At 44.6% G+C, this 19584-nt stretch overlaps 4 protein-coding genes across 4 annotated transcripts; 2 read left to right on the top strand and 2 right to left on the bottom strand.

Annotated features, from left to right (window-relative positions):
- Window positions 1-182: 182 nt before the first annotated feature.
- si:dkey-13p1.4 (transmembrane protein 151B) lies at window positions 183-4307 on the top strand. The gene is made up of 2 exons (XM_049739397.1): window positions 183-706; window positions 2510-4307. The coding sequence occupies exons 1-2, from the start codon at window positions 596-598 to the stop codon at window positions 4079-4081; spliced, it is 1683 nt and encodes a 560-aa protein (XP_049595354.1). The 5' UTR covers window positions 183-595; the 3' UTR covers window positions 4082-4307.
- A 170-nt stretch (window positions 4308-4477) lies between these two features.
- On the top strand, window positions 4478-7218 carry lrr1 (leucine rich repeat protein 1). The gene is made up of 5 exons (XM_049739399.1): window positions 4478-4937; window positions 5374-5472; window positions 5798-6050; window positions 6115-6589; window positions 6691-7218. The coding sequence occupies exons 1-5, from the start codon at window positions 4755-4757 to the stop codon at window positions 6944-6946; spliced, it is 1266 nt and encodes a 421-aa protein (XP_049595356.1). The 5' UTR covers window positions 4478-4754; the 3' UTR covers window positions 6947-7218.
- A 334-nt stretch (window positions 7219-7552) lies between these two features.
- Window positions 7553-11271, bottom strand: dnaaf2 (dynein axonemal assembly factor 2). The gene is made up of 3 exons (XM_049739396.2): window positions 11021-11271; window positions 8728-10787; window positions 7553-7976 (listed from the first exon to the last, which is right to left on the bottom strand). The coding sequence occupies exons 2-3, from the start codon at window positions 10696-10698 to the stop codon at window positions 7614-7616; spliced, it is 2334 nt and encodes a 777-aa protein (XP_049595353.1). The 5' UTR covers window positions 10699-10787; window positions 11021-11271; the 3' UTR covers window positions 7553-7613.
- A 1011-nt stretch (window positions 11272-12282) lies between these two features.
- klf11b (Kruppel like factor 11b) lies at window positions 12283-15632 on the bottom strand. Its single transcript, XM_049739398.2, has 4 exons — window positions 15409-15632; window positions 14531-14818; window positions 13170-14019; window positions 12283-13013 (listed from the first exon to the last, which is right to left on the bottom strand). Exons 1-4 carry the CDS (start codon window positions 15445-15447, stop codon window positions 12712-12714), a joined length of 1479 nt encoding a protein of 492 aa, XP_049595355.1. The 5' UTR covers window positions 15448-15632; the 3' UTR covers window positions 12283-12711.
- Between the last annotated feature and the right edge of the window lie 3952 nt (window positions 15633-19584).

The following is a 19584-nucleotide window of genomic DNA, read 5'->3' as shown; positions in this document are numbered from 1 at the left end:
GCAGAAAGCGGAAGTGACTTTTCATGACTATGAAATTCTATGACACGTCGTTTTACTCGGTAATCACAAGGACAGCCTCCGCTTGAAAGTATAAAAACTATTTTCTCATGTTTTTTTATGTGTTTAATCTCATTATTACAATCAAACATTTTTACAGCTTTATTGTAACAATTTCAAAATAAAAGCTCCAAATTAATGCACGGCCATACAGGACGACGTTTTCTTGCGCTAGAAAAATATCACATTCCCCAGAAGAACCATTTTTGTCACGACTTCCTCTCTTGTGCAGCCGTGGGATTGGTGGAACTGAGGACGTCGGGTTAAATCGGGACGCAACACCACGATCATCGTTATCGCTGACTGCATCATGGTCAACCTTTGCTGTCTCTGCTGTGGTGAAATCCCTCAACCCCGCCCCCCTCGGTCGGGACCACCACGGGATCCCCGCCTCACAGTGCAGCTGCAGCCCACCGGCACCACCACCACCAAGAGTAAAGTGGGTCCGAAGAAGACGCGAGCAGACGCGGATGCTACTGCACATACCGACAAAACGGACTGATCGTGCACTTGCCGCCTGACATGCAAGAAGTGCAGGATGCTCTCCTCCGATCTGGACTCAACAGAAGATACCGAGGCCAGCGCTCTTAATCATGCCGAGGAAGAAGCGCAGGAGGCGGACTCTCCAGTTGAGAGTGATGTGGGTGAGGTAAGTGGTATGCACTCATAGGTTTACCACCAGGATCATCTCATGAGATCCAATTAAGCCTAAGAGATGATCAATTTTGCAATGATTGAAACTACTTATTGCTGTGTTGTGGTGGTTTGGACTGCGTCCCATTCCGTCGAGCTGTTTCCAATATTTTGGTGATCTGATTTAATCATAATATGAAGAAATTACAGTTTAGCTGTAGTCCAATTAGCACATCAAAACAGAAAATTGCTACATCTGCAAAAGCTGAATATTTAATATGAGGTGTTTATTATCTAAAAGGCAAGTATGATCATAAATCCTCAAATGACGGCATCTTGGGAGTTACTGCAAAATTAAATCTTCATGTTATCATCCTCAGCATTGTCGGTCATGTATAATTTAAGGCAATAATTAATAATTAATTCCGTTTCCAGTATAATTCATTGTGTCCTGAAGTGAGTTGAAGACAATGATGTAGAATATGTTTAAATTATTAACCCAAAACTATTTTTGCACAATACAACGGACTGAAAGTTTATTTCCCCTTAGATTTAATTCTGTTTAATGTTTGCATTATTCTCTATGATGATTGCCTCTTAGTATTTAATCATTTAACCCTTTATTTATTAATCCCTGTACTATTCCCAAGGCAAATTCCCCACTGAATCCACACAGTAAATCGTATTCAAATTCCAATTATTATTATCAGTCAGCCGTGAAAAGATACTTCACATTCATTTTTAAACCTCTCTAAGAGCAGCATTCCGATAAAATGAACAAGTAAATATTATGATTTCATTTTTTTAAAAATATTCTGTATTTGCTAATTAGCAATGTTAGCTAGCACATGTAAACCAGGCCATCAAACAAGCTAATATCATCTAAAAGCAGAATTATTTGCAAGATTAATTAATTTAACATACCTCAGTGTGCTTCTTCCATTTGGATGGAGGGTGTTTTTGAATTATAATATATTTCTGTCACGCTGTACTTATATAAAAAATCATTCATGGATGTAGTAATGAGGAATAAGCACCAAACTTCAAATCATTGAGTGCTACCGAGGATTGTTACTGCTGCCAATAAGTCTGTCCTCCTTGAGGTTCATCATGACAATTGAATCCTTGTCTTTTTCTCCGCCATAAATCAAGTCCGGTTGAAGCAGCACAATGACATCTTCGCCTGCGCCTGTGCAGTAATGGATGACTTGTTGTCAGCAAAGAATCTTTTCACTCCATTAAATGCAAGATGACAAAACAAGATCTCCCGAAGAGAACTACCGAGTGACTAACACGATGGGAACATTGTCTTTTCTAATTTGTGGACGTCCAAACGATCCAGTAGTTACTCAATGGAATTGATTGGAATACATTAACTATATTAGTGTCTTAGCTTTAGGCAATTGTCCTTGCTGATTGCAAAGTTTTGACTTCTAGTTAGTATTGCAAATGTGTGCACTTTTTCTTTCTCGTCCGCCCTGGAGTAAATAATGACTCAGTGTTTTCCCTGATTCACTGGAATGAAAAAATGAAATTGTAAGTCCATGTAGTGCCATTATATAAATTGAGATGACAACATCTTAATAAGCTATTTTGTCCTTCAGCTGCATTGAAGTTCTCACACGACGTGCTTTAATTGAATCCCCCTTAAGCTTTCTTCCATTTAATTTACTTTGTGCTTAGCTATGGCAAAGCTTCACAATTTACAGCGCATTCATTAGCATGGTGGCTACAACTCCTGATATCACTGGCATGTTTTAGGAGCCTCATTGCCTTAAGTGACCCATTTCTCACCGTGCTTCTGAACTTCTCTCCACAGCAGCGTCCAGTCAAGCAGTCTTTGGGTGCCTGCGTGTGCCGGCAAACTCATTGGCGCTGCCTGCTGCTCTCCTTGCTCATGTACAGCTGCCTGGGTGCAGTCAGCTGGTGTCAAGTTAGCCGAGTCACCAAGATCAGCTTCAATTCAGCCCTGGCTTCCACTTTCACGGCTTCCTTCGCCACATCCCTACAAAGGGGATCCCATCCTGGAGGTCTCTCCATGATCTACCACGATAGCCCTTGCTCAGACGGCTACGTCTACATCCCATTAGCCTTCCTCTTCATGCTCTACGTGTTGTACATGGTGGAGTGTTGGCATTGCCGAGTCCGCAGCGAGCGGCAGTGTAAAGCCGACGTGGACAGCGTGTACGAACGTGTGGCGCGTATGCGGCAAGCTCAGCCGTGCATCTGGTGGAAGGCCATCAGTTATCATTTTGTACGCCGGACACGCCAAGTCACCCGTTACCGTAACGGAGACGCCTACACCACCACGCAAGTGTACAACGAGAGGGTCAATACTCACGTGGCTGAGAGCGAATTCGATTACGGCCGTTGCGGGATGAAAGACGTGTCGCGTGACCTCAGAGGGTTGGATGAACATCCGGCGACTCGCCTGCAGTTCACTAAATGTTTCAGCTTCACCGAAGTCGGCCCTGAAAATGATTACCTCAACCAGCGGGCCAGGTTCTTCTCGGAAGTGGAAGGTTTGGATGATTACATGGAGGCCAGGGAGGGGATGCAGCTGAAGAATGTGGACTTCAGGGATAACTTGATCGCCTATGTACACCCGGATAAAATGCCCTGGTACAATTCCCAGGTGGCCTTCTGGTTGGCTGCTTTCTTCATGCTCTCCTGGCCCCTGAGGGTGCTGATAGAGTATCGCACGGCATACGTGCATTACCGCATTGAGAAACTGTTTGGGGTAGACTACATGTGCAGCAGCGACTCACCTCTGGATGAAGATCGGAATGTCAGTTGCGTCATTCCCAGAGTTGATACGCTGGACAGCACCGAGTTGGAGTGGCACATCCGCTGCAACCGCCAGGTGATCCCCAGCTACTCCGAGGCCATGCTGATCAACATGAGCTCCAATTCCGACTGCACCGCATCCTCCAACTGCTACCTCCTGGACACCAGCCCCACCACCCAGAGCTATGGAGCCCTCCAGGGTCAGACGGGGCGGGAAGGCAGGCGCGGGAGAACCAGAAGGAGGACCGTCACCAGCTCCAGCTGCTCTTCTCTCTTCTCCTACCAAGGAGCACGCTTTCGATCCCGTTTGTCTTCAGCCACTTCCCGCTTCTCGTTGTGTCGCATGTACGGGTCACGTCGCACGGTGGCGCTATGGAGGAGCCGCAGCAGCAACATGACGGACCCCTGCTGCATGGATGAGCAGAGCCGCTCGGACTCCAGCCAGCTGGCCCTCAGCGATAGTCCGCCCAATTACAGCGATGCCAGGTTCTTTCCTGTGCTGATCGTGCACGGACCTGACGGGTGCGGGAGCGACGACGGCAGAGGAGGGCCCCAGCATTGTTACATTCGAAGGGACTCATCTTGCGTGGAGACATCCCTGTAAAGAAGAGACTTGATTTATGTACATACAGAACTAGAGAAAACTGCTTTCAATAAATGAATCATTCCAAACTTGGAGGTTAATTGAGGCAAACACAATTTTTAAATCCGGACCCGGATTATCATTATTATTATTTTATAATTTGTTTTCAAGAAAAACAAGTGACAACCCATCATGTAGCCTAATTTGATTTGTCCAGTTCAACCATTAAAAAAAGTCTTTAAATATTGCTGAATACCTTCCTCAATTTCCCAACTATTTTATATTTCTGGCTATTATCTTTCATCCGCTCTTTCAAAATATCGCATTACTTCACACTGTGCATTATTTTGGAAGACCTTGTGTTATTCCCAACAACACAATGTTTTATTTTGAAAGTACTCTGACGTCATTTCCGACGCGCGCGCTCACGCTAACAGTGAGCTAATCGACTCCTTGTCATCATCTACTACTCTGTACTAAACAAACAGTAGAGTATCGCCAGGATTTCTGCACTACCATCCGATCGTGCAATCGTGACTTTTTCACCGATTCTCTCTGAGCTCCGACACCCAATCCGTGCGTAGCATCGGCGGGTTGTTTTCATCGAAGTTTCCCCCCCTGGAGGTATGCATCGCCCTGGCCCTTGTTAGCGCGGAGCTGGCTGTGAAACTTTAATCCCCGATAGCCGATCAGGATGAAGTTGCAGTGCGATGTGGAAGTTGTCAACCGTATGCTTCCCACCTTCGGTATGAAAAGTCGCGGCAAGGGGGTAAGGGCGGTGCTGTCCATCGGGAAACACTTGGACAAGACCAGTCAACGCGGGAATGTCTATTTGATGATCTGCACGGCCAAGGACAGAACAGGATCCAAGTATAAGGTCTGACAAAGCTGACACGATTTACTTGATGTGTTATGGCTAATTAATTCTCGTACGCCATCTAGCGGAAGAGGATTTAATTATTTTGCCTGTCACTATACGTCGGTGGTAAAAATACAATAGAGTAGCTTGTTGCTTGCTCTGTAATTTTTTTTTTTTTTTTTTGTGGAGAGTAATAAGAGACACAATTCACTTGTCTCGCTTCATCTTATTATTTTTTGTTTATTAATATAGCTAGAACCAGAAAGAAATTCACCTGTCTCATTTGACACCCTTGAAATTTTGTCCCAATCTCATATACCATTTTTTAAATATTGTGACACTGCAAAAGTGACGCACGCACACGTTCCTGTTTAAGCTTATGAAGAGTGTGACCAACGTTGTGTCATCTTGTGACATGGAATTTTCCACTCGTTGATCCAATTTTGTCTTGCAGCTCAAAGACAACATTGAGAAGTTCTTCACATGGTTTGTAGAGGAGGGCAAGGCCACGGTGAGATTAAAGGAACCTGCTGTCGACATCTCTCTGAGCAAGGTAGGCGTGTCATTGATTTATCAAAAGGCATCGAGAGGCATTCAGTTGCCCGTTTGTTACCCGTACAAAAAAGCGTTTGTTTTGACGACCGTGGCCAGACACCCTGGCAGCCTCATTGCTTCCAGTGGCTGCTATGCCTGAATGCTGTCAGGCAGCTGTGACCTTTCACCTACATTTTGAACACGACTGACAATAACATTCACTTTGCAAATGCCCGACAGTGGCTTTAGACGACGGCTCGAGTACTACCCATTTTGGAAAAGTCCGCAAAATCATGTCTGGCATCCACCATATCAACACGCTGATGATGTCACTTGACACTCAGGCCGACGCAAACAGCTTGAAGAACTTCCTCTCGGCCGCCCGCTTGGCGGACAGGGGGAGCGAAGCCAGCAGCCTGCCGCTCTCCACTCTCACGCCCGTCCGCGCCAGGGATGTGGAGCAGCCTAAGAAGAAGATGACCATCGTCTCCAAGAAGGACTACCCGCTCACCTGCAACTTCCCGTACTCCCTGGAGCAGCTTCAGGTCTCCTACTGCAAGCTGTCACGCATCGATACGCGCATGCTGTCACTGAAAGGTATGTGATGCTCAAAGAACATGATCAGTACACATGGATGCCTCACACATTTTTTTTTGTGTAGCTCTTCGCAAGCTGGATCTCAGCAACAACCACATCAAGAAGCTCCCGGCCACCATCGGCGATCTGGGCTGCCTGTCCGAGCTGATCCTCCACAGTAACCACCTAGAAACTTTTAGCGAGGCCCTCTGTCTGTCCACATTACAGCAGACCCTCCAGCTCCTGGACCTCAGTCAGAACCGGCTACAATCGCTTCCCGCTCAGTTCTGCCAACTCCGTGAGCTGGTGAACCTCAAGCTGGATGAAAATAAGCTCATCTCTCTGCCCTTCCACTTGGGACGTCTCGCTAAATTGAGGTTCCTGTCGGCGGCCCACAACCAGCTAGCCGCGCTGCCCGGCAACTTCCGCAAGCTGAAACTGGAGAACTTGGACTTATTCGGAAACCCGTTCGTCCAGCCCAACCCTCTGGATGACACCATGCGGCTGGCGTTCCCGGTTCCTCTTCAAGAGCTAGCTTCCAGGGCTGTAGCTAACCTCAGGTGTTTCAAAATCCTGCATTACACATATAATCAATCGATTAACAATTTTGTATAACTGGTGCCACCTCATCATCTAATGAACTTTCATTTTCTTCCATCAGAATCCCATACGGACCTGACCTCATCCCCACTCACTTGTGCCGAGACCTGGAATTGGCCAAGCTTTGCGACTGCGGCCGCTTCTGCGTCAGCTTTTACATCAAGACGTGCGTGAGCATGAACCTGCACCAAGTTTCTCACACGGTTGTTCTCGTGGACGATATGGGAGGGACGGACGCTCCCGTGCAGCAGTACTTTTGCTCCCTTACTTGCTACTCCGAGTTCTTGGACAATTCTATCCAGAGGGGAATCAGATGAGGATGACGAGGACGTGACACTTTTTGAACTCAGTATTTTATTTCTAGAAATAAGAAGTGGCAAAAAGAGGAGGCAAGCATTTCTACTCCAGCTGAATTGTCCTGCATCCTTCTACTGACCTATTTGCATAATGCAATTAAGATGTGCTGTGACCTCATTGCCTCTCTCTCTTTCTCTCTACCAGAAGGCTAAATAAAGAGTTTTGTGTTGTGCTCGTGACCTACTATTTTTCTATATGTTGAAAATTTCAATTAAAGTATTTGTTTCAAGAAGTTCATTGTGGCACTTCAAATTAAATTTTTTGATTTTGAAAATGATTGTATATAATTAATAGTATAATTAATAATTGTATATAATTGTAAATAATTCTGACAATTTTTAAATTAGTATTTAATTTGCTTCAAGCCATTTGTCACTCAATTGAAGATTTCTGTAAAACTGACACAGTTGATAGAATAATTCTACAAACTGCTGTTCGGCCTTGCGATTGGCTGGCAACCAGTTCAGGGTGTCCCCCGCCTACTGCCCGATGACGGCTGGGATAGGCTCCAGCACGCCCGCGACCCCCGTGGGGACTAAGCGGTTCAGAAAATGGATGGATGGATGGACTCCTGTTCGGATGCCAGATTTTGTGATTTAAAAAGAAAAATGACAATCTAATAATTCTTTAGTCAAGTTCATACAAGAGGGAGTTCTGAAAGGTAAATCCTGCTGATGTGGCGTGATCGCTAAACACTATCTCGTGTCCGTCTTGGTCGATTTCTCTGAGTGAGACAGGCGGCAAATTCTTCTCTGGTTCTGGTTTTCGGATTATCTCCTTTTCTGGCAAGTTCTCTGCCTCCTCTTCCTTCATCCTCGCCTCATCCTTCGTGGAGGTTGGGCTGCTTTCCTCAGTTATCTGGGTTAGTTTGTCGCCTGCTCCTATGTAAGAAGGTTCTTCTAGTGTCTCACTTGTTTTTGTGGTGTTTTTAAAGATTATTTCTGTGGGCGTGGCTTCAGCAGATGCCTCCTGTAGTGTCTCTAGTTCCATCTGGTAGAAATAAAATATTTTATTTTCTCTGTGAATATTTTACAATATATAAAATAGAAATATTAAATGAATTTTATTTGATTAAAAAAAACATTATTTTACGTATGTTTAGAGGGAAGCAGTAACACACTGACAATAAATGATCTAAATATATATTTTTGACTGGGTCATTGCATCCATATAAATTGCCACTAGATGGCAGTATTGGTCTGTAAACGACTTATCTTTGTATTTTATCTGCCTGACGTCTTTAATTTAATTTAGTAAAAATTAAACTTTTGCTTGTATTATATATTTTATACTTTTTATTTTTTTTATTGGAACAACTTGGAAGACAAGCAGGATTACAGAATGGATTGTGTTCTACTTTAGTTGTGATGTTATATAGACATGTCATCAAATGTCAAATTTAATTGCAGCTACTTTGTGACACCACCCGTGATTGTTTGGAGGTGTTTTTTTTTTTTGTGGAAAGTACATCCAGTGATTAATTGGTTACACCCAGAGATTACTGGATCTATAAAACCTACTCTGAGTCATACTTACAAAACGTTGTATTCTAAACGATACATAATTATCTGCAATATAATTTGTCTAATGAATCTTTTTTTTTAATGTTAGTCATTTGTTTTAACTTTTTTGTCTGATTTTTATTTTTTGTACTCCTCTTTATGCAGCTGTGATTGTCTAAATGAAGTTGAGTTTTAGTTTTATATAAGGAATGACAAGCAGGTTATGAGTGAGGACTCACCGTAACATCCTTCTCTTTGGTTTCCGCAGCTTCTTCCACTTGAATGTTCTCCACTTGGCTGCTTGAGTCTAAACATGCATCTTGACTTGCCGGGTTTAATTGAGAGTGCATTCTCTGTGGTGCATCATCTTCCCTCACTTGAGCCTCATTTTTATTTTCACCGAGGTTGGTCTGACTTTCTTGAATACACAGTACATCCTGTTCTTCATTTTCTTGTGTGTCCTCATCTCTTCGTTTCCCTGTCAACGGCTCCTCTTCCCACACAGAGGCATGACTTTCTTTTTCATTGAGGTTGACCTGACTTTGAAGGGCATCCTGTTTTCCACTTTCTTCTTCCTCCTCTATGGTCTTTTTTTCAACTACTTGTTCCTCTTCTTCCTCAAGCTCTCCGCATGTTCTCTTCTCTGTGAGCTGCTCCTCCTCACTAATATCGACTTCATGGAGCTCGCCTATTTTAGATTCCTCACCTTCATGATAATCCTGGTCTTTCTTCATTTGCTCTTCTGCAGTTTCTTGCATAGAGTCATCATCCTTCACTTGGGCGCTTGGATTTTTAGAAGGTTGTGTGGGGATCTGGAGATCAACACTTGCTGGGTTCCCCTGATTGGAATCAATTATCTGTGATACATCTTCTTCCTTCACTGGATCTTCATTTTTATTTTCAATGTGGTAGACGAGACCCTCTTTAATGTGAAGTACATTCTGGTCTCTATTTTCTTCAAGTTCTTTTTCCTCCTCCACAAGTTCCTCATCTGTTCCCTTGTCTTTCAACTGCTCCTCCACACCTGTGTCTTCTTCACCAATCACAGTCTGACCTCCGTTCTGACCTTTTATCACCTCCCCTTCAATTAGTTGACTTTCTTCACCTTCCATTTTCTGTTCTTCCGTGTCACCTTCCGAGACATTATTACTCCAGCAGAATTCCATCACGTCATTGGAGGGAAGGACGGGCAGTGTGACAGTCAGTTGTCCTCTCTGCTTGCTGAACTTGGCTTGTCCTCTATCTTCATCCACTGGGTAGGAAAGAGGCAGCTCCAGCCGGTAGGCGGGCGTCTCAGACTCCAGCAGCAGACTTTTCTGCTTCACTTCAAGGTTGGCATTCGAGACTGACTTCAGGAGTGGTACGTCGATAGTGATGATAATTTCTTTGGGCCTGGGGCTCTTTCCAGAGTCCCTGGAACATCTGAAGTCCTGCAGGTCGATAAATGATCGATATTTGACGGTGTAGCTTGGCTCAGTGGGTGCTTTGCTTTTCTCATCCTGAATTTTAAAGCTCTGCGGTTTGGGATCAGGGATGGTTTTTGATTTTTTTTCATCTGGGTATGGGAAGGCAAGCGGGTGGTCTTCAGGAGGCTTAGCTATATATCCAGGAATGGCTTTACGGATAACACAAGGCTGAGGCGTACCTTTGTACTTTGTGTTCATCTCCCTCACATTGTTTTTATCCAACGTCACCTTAAAGGCATCTTGGATTCCCTGAATGGCCGTGCTGATTACCATTTGCATGAATTCTGCTCTTTTATTTGCTATGTGGAGCGTGTCAGGGTGGAAAATGACATCATAGATCATAACTTTGTTCCCCTTTGGATCTGTGTCTTGCCTTCCTGGGTGGAGATTGTGAGGGAGTGACCAGCATTGCCCTCTGCGACCATCTTCTGAAACACCCCACTTACACTCAGGCTTCCCAACTTTGTCATTAGCGCAGATGTTGATGTAGCACTTCTGCTTGCAGTTCACACTGGTCCTCAAAGCCCTGAATGGTTTCGGGTGGATGAACTCAATGGTGTTACCCCTTTCCTTCTCCAGTATAGCAATCTCCTCCTCGTAGATCCTCCTATTCTCCGGATCTGCTATCTCTTGGGCGTAATCATTCAGCATTTCCCTGAATTTTTCATCTTTAAACGCCTTTGTCAATCTTTTTATTTCATCTCCTGTCATGTTGAGCTCTTTTAGCTTTTCTCCAATATCCATGATGAGGTAGAGTAATCACAGAGAACCCAGGGAAATTAATTTAAAGATATTATATTAGGACAACAGTGAAGGTTTTGCCTTTGGATCACCTGCAATGAGAACCCCCAAAAATGAACATGTTAGGTAGCATTTGTTCCCTATGCCCAAAAAAACGATTTTATTATGATTAAAAAAATGATTTCCTGCAGTTTGGCATAGTTAATAGCACCAGTAAACAAATATGATGTTGATATAGGCTTTGATTAAGCATTAACTCAACTAAAGGCAGTTACACTCGTGACGAACAATGCAAAAAGTTAGCTTTTAAATTGTTTGAACTTACCGTGCATTTTTCCCGGATTCAAAGTATGTCTTCAGTTTGATTTCAGTATGTTTGCCGTTATGGAGGAGCTAACACAATCTAGCTTCGTTCTATTCACTTCACCAAATTTGTCATGCGTGTACTGTAACCATAGAAACGAATACACCGTTGACACGTGGGAAAAAATAAATTAAAAAGAGAGCAAGAATTGTTTTTTTTTTTATGTGCTTATAAGTAATCTACACCGAGTGGCACTAATACTATTTAAAAAATTGTATGCACATTTTGCCAAACCAATCGATTGAAGGTCACATGACTTCCTCTTATCCAAAACCATTTGACGCAACATAAATTTATGGAACGTTTTAAATTATAATTTACGGTGTTTTATTTAAATGTTTGTTATTTTTCCTTGTTTTGCTGAATTCATTTATTTTATAAGTTAGGGTAATGTTTTAATTTAGCCACTAGACGGCACTATTGACCGCGTTCCAGGGGACGAATCAAGCCGCGTGTTAAGTCGGTCAGTAAGGCAAAGGGGCGAGTGTGCAGGCAAGCAATATGATTGGTCGCGCCCCCAAGAGTTCATTTTTCTCTCTCTCTGATAGGAAGAAAGGCCCTGTTGCTAGGTGAAACCGCTACCAGGAAGAAGCATGGGGGAGGCATACTGACGCACTGGCTGTAACTTGCCTTATATAAGTTACATAAAAAAATCTAATGACAATTATTATGGTCTAATTTGGTATGTAATCGTAACGACGATAAGGTGTATAAAAAATGAATGGATGGCTCATTATAATAAGCATTAAAGGTTATGAGGCACATGTGTACCACTGCTCACATTGCTGCCCTCTTTTGTAAATCATACTTGAATGAAAGTGTGTATAAATCTGTTTACAATGTGACCTAAAATGAACAGCGAGAGCACACTCAACATTTTTGCTCTGCCCTGACTCACTGAACACTTTGGCAGCCTAGTGAATAAACAAGACACGACATCTCTGCGTGGTCTTACAAAACCGAGCTTTTATAGCACCGATAAACCGATCAGTGGGCCAGAAAGGAAGTTGTCCCACATATTCGTCAGCACATTTGGGAGGATGCGCGTGCACGCTCCAGACCAAAAAAGGGCGGCGAGGGCGAAGAGTGTGACACGCAGGATGTGGGAAGGCGGCACCAGAGAATTGCTGACTCAACTGAGAGCCCACACCTTGTTTTTCCTGGAGTAGATACTGGAAAAGTTATGACTGAAAAGTAGAAAACAACCAACAAAGACAAGTGTGAACAGTAAATGAGTCATCTTTTTAATTACAAATATGTATTAAATAATATGAAAGTTACACAGAGGTATGCGGTAATCATAAAGGTATCATAGTAATGGCGATTACATTTTATTTACATTGTTGGTATATGTATTTCAACACGTTCCTCAAATAGGACACGCAACAAAACATTCACATATGAGTCACAACAAATTAAAAAAAATGTTGCCGAAGGGTGGAAAATATGAAATTCAAAATTGTACAAAGGCTTTGGCAAAGAGTGCATCCATTTAACAAAAAGAATCCTTTTGTGTAAATGTACAAATGAGCAGTAGAGATGTAAAGGTCCAGTGCATGTTTTTTTTTCTTTGTTTTGTTTTCTTTTCTTCCTATGAGTCAAGACGGCCGTATGTGCCAGGCCGCTCCCTGCATTGGTTAAATGTTCCTTGCCTACTGAGAGCCGGCAGGTACCAGCATGCTTATTGTGGCCAGGCTGGGTTTGGCAGGAGGGTTTTTGCCAGTGGCCATCTTGTTCAGGTTCCGAACGTCGGCCTGCCAGGTGGGAATTTTCTTGGTGGTCATGTGACGCCGGGCGTGTTTGGTGAGGTGATCGCTGCGCATGAAACGCCGATCGCACACGGGGCACACGAATTTCTTCTCGCCGGTGTGCGTCCGCCGGTGGCGGGAGAGCTCGTCGGAGCGGGCGAACCTTTTGTCGCAGCCGTCCCAGCTGCAGCTGAATGGCTTTTCACCTACAATTAAAAAAACGAGAAGGTGGTGGTCAGCAAAGTCACGAGAACATAAATTAGAACGCACAATTTTTGTGGTACAAACGGGACATTGAGGCAGTCACACCGAATTCCGCATCTGTGTGAGTCATTAACAACAAAGAGCTCAAAAATGCTCACCCGTGTGTGTGCGAAGATGAGCCTTGAGGTGCGAGCTCTTGAAGTACGTCTTTCGGCAACCAGGGAAGTTGCACACATAGTTCCTCCGGCGGGAAAAGTCCATCTTTGTGGCCGCCGCACCACCGCCGAGACCCGTGGGCACGTGGACCGGAGCCGGTGCCAGCGGGAGCAGTTTGGTGTTGCCCAGCGTCATGACAGTCTGAGGTCCGTGGGAGGCCTGGGAGACCGAGGACTGGGGGAGGACCAGCATCACCGTACCCTGAGGCACCGCCGAGCCCACGATGAGAGACTGCTGCACTGCGGCGGGATTGGCGGAGCCAGGCTGAGACAGAATGGGCGCAGCGGCGGTCCGGGCCCCGGCGGACGACGTCTGGACCGTGCTAGGGATTAAGGTTGATATTATACCTGATTGGGTGCTAAAGGGGAACATCTGGCAGATGATTTGAGGGCTGGTGACTGGAGGCGGGGTCAGGGTCGCCTGAGCAGGGGGACTGTTTAGCTGTTGACTGTTAATAGGAACGGGAGTGGAGACAGTGTCCAAAGATGGTCTGGGAGGACCAGCCTCTGTTGTTGAGCGTATGCCAGGAAGAGGAAGAAGAGGAGCTGGAGGTGTGATGCTCTGCTGCAGCTGGCGGGCTGTCGCCTTCTCTAAATTGGGGGCCACTGGAATGTGGTATTGGCACGGGGAGCTGTCCGCCGTGTGGCGGATTACGCTCGTCGCCATGGACCTGCAGGGAGGGGCGAGTGAGGGCGGGCTCTTGGCCACGGAGGAGGCAGTGCATTGCGAGGACGCGCCGCCGCTGGAGGATGAGGTTTCGGCAAAGCTGGGGCTCTGAGGCGGAGTCATACACTGTGACGAGACCAAAGACAAAAATCAGGAGGAAGGTACTAACAAGTCTTAGGTGGTCATATTTTATTCGACAGAGGTAAGATTTTAATGAGCCTTCATGCATAAACAGTGTGAGATTATCAGGTGTGCTGTGGGAAATCTCAAATTGCTTGAATGACTACAAATAATGCACCCATCTTCCTATCCATGCCGTCGACATAGGATGGTAATTTACACATTGATCCACTTTTGGTGCATTTTTTGTTCACTAAAGCACATTTTTCTTACTTCACTGCCAGCCCAGGTAAAATAATGTACCTTTGACTTTTATAGCCATCAATGGCAGTGAATGTGATAAGAAAATCCTGCCATCTCATTTCATAGTTCTCTCTGCCACTGGATAGATGATCAAGTAAATATTTGACTATACACTAAATAGACAAGTTGTTTAAATACTGTAAAATGGCTCGATCAGTCCATCTTCTGATCGGATCAATAAACGGTGAGTTCCGGACTGTGGTGGGATTCTTACCAGAGAGGAAAGGGACACAAAGTCTTTTGAGGGCTCCGGGAGCTCGGGTGGCAGGATGGAGTCGCAGGAGTCCGAGGCCGGGGTCAGGGGTCGAGGCTTGCAAGGGTTAGGCCTGTTGCTGCCAACAAAGTGACCCCAGGAGCTCATGCACACCAGCGCCTCAGCGGCTTCCAGGTCTGTGTACTCCAGACTGGGAGAGCATCTGCTGTTGCCACTGGGGACGGGCTGCTCGGTGGTGTCGTGCCTCCTCCGCTTTGCGTAGGACCCGCACTGATCGACGGACTTGTTCTGAAGGAAAGACCGGCGTAAACAAGTTGAGTTTGCATCACGGCACGGAAATGGGAAGAATTGGCTGCTCAGTCATTATTTCCTGCATCTCAACTTGGAAATAAAGTGAAAGGGCGGAGGGCTGCTGACTACACCCTGGCCCAGTATGCACTGCCCCACATTTAGAGCCAGGACACCTCCCATAGCCAAATATAGACCAAAGAGTGACGTGCTGGCCAGATGGGCCATGTGAAATCCCCTATAAAGCTGGTTTGCCTCTGGAGGATTGCTCATACCAATTATGCCTTTTTACAGTAAACAAGCACGCAACTTAGATTTACATGCAAAGACGCGTTAATGGAAAAAAATAAAAAGAGTTATATGTCAAACTGACATTGGCACATATTAAAAGACTGATGACGAAATGTACCCCAAAAATGACGTATAGTGCGATATCGGGATGAAAGGATGTTGTCATTCTTCAAAAGTGACCTTAGTTTGCGTCACGTTAACGGTAAAACAAGTCATCACAGTCAAAGGCTTATCAACAAGTTAGAGAACAAAAATTAAGACGCAACTATATATTAAAAAATAAAAATAACGTGTCTTACCCCGCGAGGGTCCATTTCAATATACTTCCGGGATGGCATGAGTGAACAAAACGTTCAAAATGTTACTTTTTCTTAGTGGTCAAAGCCCAGTTAAGTGAACAAAGAGACGGCGCTTCCCGGTGCCGCTGCTTGTTCTGAGGCAGGGCAGAGATTGCTTCTTTTTTTTTTTCCACCACTCTCGGACTGGCTCCCTCTTTTCTCTCAGCTGTGTGAGTAAAACAGGGGGCGGAGAGAAAAAAGAAAAACAAAACTCGCAATGCACACCGTGAGGGTGGCAACACTCGGCCAATGGCAATCGTGTGTGTGCTGCGCCTCGGCCAATTGGAAGGCGGCGTGCGCGTGGACAGTGCGTGCTCAGCGGGCGGTTGGAGGAAACGGGGTGCGTGGCCGTTGGTAGGCGTGGCCTCCCGAGTCAGCAGTGTCAGAGTAAACCCGGTGAACTGCTATCTGTTAAACTAGGCGAAAGGTCGATCGAGTGTATGCTGCCTTCACGTGCTGTAGGAATTTACAGACGTCATACGTTTGGCAGTGTCGCGCATTCGAAAGGATAGCAAATTGTAAACGCGAGTGTATCGACATATGTCGTCTAGTGAAAAAGTCGCAAAATAACCCCCACTGTGTACTTGAGTAGAAGTAAAGATGCTTGTGTAAAAAAAAAAAAAAAATACTGATTCTGCACTACGAACAAAAGTTTAAAAAAAATGTCTAGGTCAGCTTTTCTCCACATGGCTCGGGAAAAAGTTTAAAATATATCGGTGCAAATGATCAAATATTTTACGGGGTGATTTAGAAAGGCGACTATTTTAGGCAACGCGACACAGTTGATGACGTAAACGCAGCGAGAACGTCGAAAACTGCTTATTCCGATGGTCTTTAAATGCAACATTGTCATCGAATGAACCGCGCGCCTGTTATTTGTTTTTACGGTGTTTGTGCATCAGCTGATAGAGAATTGATAAAAACGATTTAACTTTAATTTTTAAAAATGATTTTCGTGCTTGTAGAAGTGTTTTTATACACACACACGCCCCATATCGACACTGGGTTAATGATTCCAGCACACCCGCAACCCTAGGATAAGCATGAATAAGAAAATGGATGGATAGATGGATTAATATATATTTAATACATATATATTATGAGCCTATGTGTTCTGAGGATTTTGTTAGAGGTATTGCAAGGTTTTATTTGTATTTTAGAATTGCATGTAAGCCACGATCATGCTCTCTAGGCTTTACTATATGGTCCAACAAACTCCCAAGTTTCTAACCCTTCCATTAAAGTAATGTGTTGTATCAATTCATGAGCATGTTTGGGATGTGCCTACTATGCTGTGAAGACTCAATCTTGATGCACAAAAAAAAAAAAAAAGCCCACACACATTCCAGTCTGTAGAACAACTGATAACCGAAAGCGACATTCTTTCTTCACACAGATAATGCAAACCTTCTTAAAACTTCACATCGCTGATCGTATACGGCCATTTGTTATACAAAAACGCATATGCAAGAAACAAAGTTAGCATTGACCTACATATGACGTTATATCACACTGTGTAAATGAAAGGAGCATGTGTCACAAGGCCTATTCAGGCAAAAGAATGCAGCCAGGAATATCAACTGCTGAAGTTTCTATAATAAAGAAAAATAACAACACAGTTTTTGCATTGAGATTTTCTTTGTGGGTGTCTTTCCTGTGCTTGTGTGCTTGTCTTACTGGCATGTTCCAAAAACAGCCATGCTTGTCTCATTGAAGACTTAAAATTGTCCATCGGTGTGAATGGTTGTTTGTTATTTGCCCTGCGATTGGTTGGCAACAAGTCCAGGGTGTACTTTGCCTCTCACTCAAAGTCAGCTGGGAAAAACTCGCGCGATCCAGTAGAAGTAGGTGTGTGCACCTAGCAACCACTGCAGACCTGTGTCTCCGTGTCTGGGTCCTATACAGTCTAAGCATGACTGTAGGGTGCAATGAGGGCAATGTGTGGCATTGCAGAGGAGCGGCAAGGGGTGAGGGAGTGCACGCAGTGCAGAGGTGGGGGTGGTCGAGTGAACGTGCGACAGGCAGCTCGCTCCTGACTGCTGTTTGCGCGCTAAAGTGGGGAAGTCCGCTTCAACTTAGTTAGGGAATCTGGAGGAAAGGTTATGCGGGCCCTGGCCAGGCCTCTGCATGCACACCTCCTCCTGTGTGCCGCCCCCCCCCCCCAGTCCAGGAAGTCAAGAGTCATCGAGGATATGGAGGGAGGGAAAGGGGAGTTGCCCGTGCAGGGTTAAATATACCACCCCAGGGCCATATTTCACAAACAGCTCCTGCAGAGCTCTCTGACAGGCAGCTGAAGACAACAGTTCCATTTGCAGTGCACATATAGACTAACAAGCACATCTATGGACATTTTTAGAATCTGGTTATTTTGTGACCATTGGAAATTTGAAATGTTACCTATCAATGTCCCCAAATGACAACAAATCCATTAAACAAAAGTCAAACTTGACTTTCAGATTGGGGTACAAGCAAAACTTCTTTCGGTACGCTCATCAAGTCAAACAAGATTCAAGCGCATGTTCCACGAGAACCAAGAACGTACTTGCTGAACTGCAGCAGCGGTGATGATGTCATTGGCGTGAACATGGCGGAGGCTTTGTGGAGATCAGCAGACGTGGCCCGGCCCCCTTTTCTCTCCCACACATGAGCAACAACAACACATTCCACCACAAGCCGTCGCTTCCCGATTGGTCAGCGGGAGTCACTGAGGCCAATCTGCTGCTAGGAGACACTGATTGCCAGTTTGCTTGCTCGCTTGCTGGCTGGCTGTCTGTTGTCATGGCAACTTGAAGAGCAGGAGGCAGGGTTGCCGGGTTCCCAACGGCGGAGCCTCCCCTGGAGATGCACTGAGCATGTGTGCCGCCTAATGATGTTTCTGCAGCTGCTATGGACTGCAAAATATGTGGAATTGTCATCATATGGATTGTAGATCACAACCTCGGTGTTACTCGGGCCATTTCCACTGCGCTGCTCCTCATCGGAGATGATCGCTGCTATTTTCAGTGCACACAAGAAACAAAGGAGAGCTTGTGTTATGTCATAACAAGTGTGTACACAGCCAGTTCATCAGCTCCCAGCAGGAAGTTTTCAGTTTTCTACCACCCAGAATGTTTCTGTGAAACTGACCCACCCATAAACAACATGTGCTGTCAGAAAAAAAAAAGGGATGTGCTAAAAGACAGTCTGGCGCCACTTGAAATTATTCTTACAGTAAATGTTTGAGCACTAAATTGAATAATAGCAATAACAGAATATTAGTGGGTTTGAATGCACATACAATGTCACCTTAGGCACAATTATGCTTTTTTTTAAATATTAAGTTAGACATGTAAGATTGATTTGCATAAAAATGAGGAAAAAAAGAGAGACCATGTGTTAGACTGTGATTAAAAATGTAAAGGTATGTATATGTAATTGGCATACATTGGAAACAAAACTGAGTGAGATTAATCAATATATGCATGACAAGTGTGAATAACCTGCCAATAAATAATTTAATAATAAATAAATGAAATCTACGCAGAGATCAGGGTACTGCATAAACAAAGAAACCAGCGCAATAAATAAACATCATCTGGATGCGAGTGATGACGTCAGAGCAAATTGCGTCATTTACGTAAATAGTTTTGACAGAAACAAGAGAAAAATAAACATTTTCTTTTATAACGCTCGTCCTCATTAGGGTCACGAACAAACATGCAAGACCAATTTGCTGCTCGTCATGAAGCTAGATATTGCATTTTATAAGCGACAAAAAATGTCCTCAGATGCTCTCCCGGATTTTGCCTTTTTTTTGGGTTGGCAGACTTTCGAGCACAGAAACAGAAAGTGTGAGGTGGAATGAGGACAAGGGAGGAGGAAATTTGGCATAGTAGCTGGAGAGAGGGAGAGAAAGCGATGATAAGCGACGGAGTCAAAAAGACTTACAGCAGATGGCTTTATCCTAAAGCGATGAAAATATGCGGGGGGGGGGGGGGGGGGGGGGAGTATGGTAATGTTTGGCGCGTGTGCTTAGTTAAATGATATTTTGCATCACACTCTGCATGCACTCTGGACACACCCTTGAAAAATCCGATCAACCGGTGCACACCTACTGACCTAGTTTTTCCAATTAAGATCCGTATATTTAAAAATAAA

This window comes from Syngnathus scovelli, chromosome 14 (genome assembly GCF_024217435.2).
Source record: "Syngnathus scovelli strain Florida chromosome 14, RoL_Ssco_1.2, whole genome shotgun sequence".
NCBI lineage: Eukaryota > Metazoa > Chordata > Actinopteri > Syngnathiformes > Syngnathidae > Syngnathus > Syngnathus scovelli.
The sequence above is the reverse complement of the archived record's forward strand: the minus strand, read 5'-3'. Positions and strand labels throughout refer to the sequence as shown.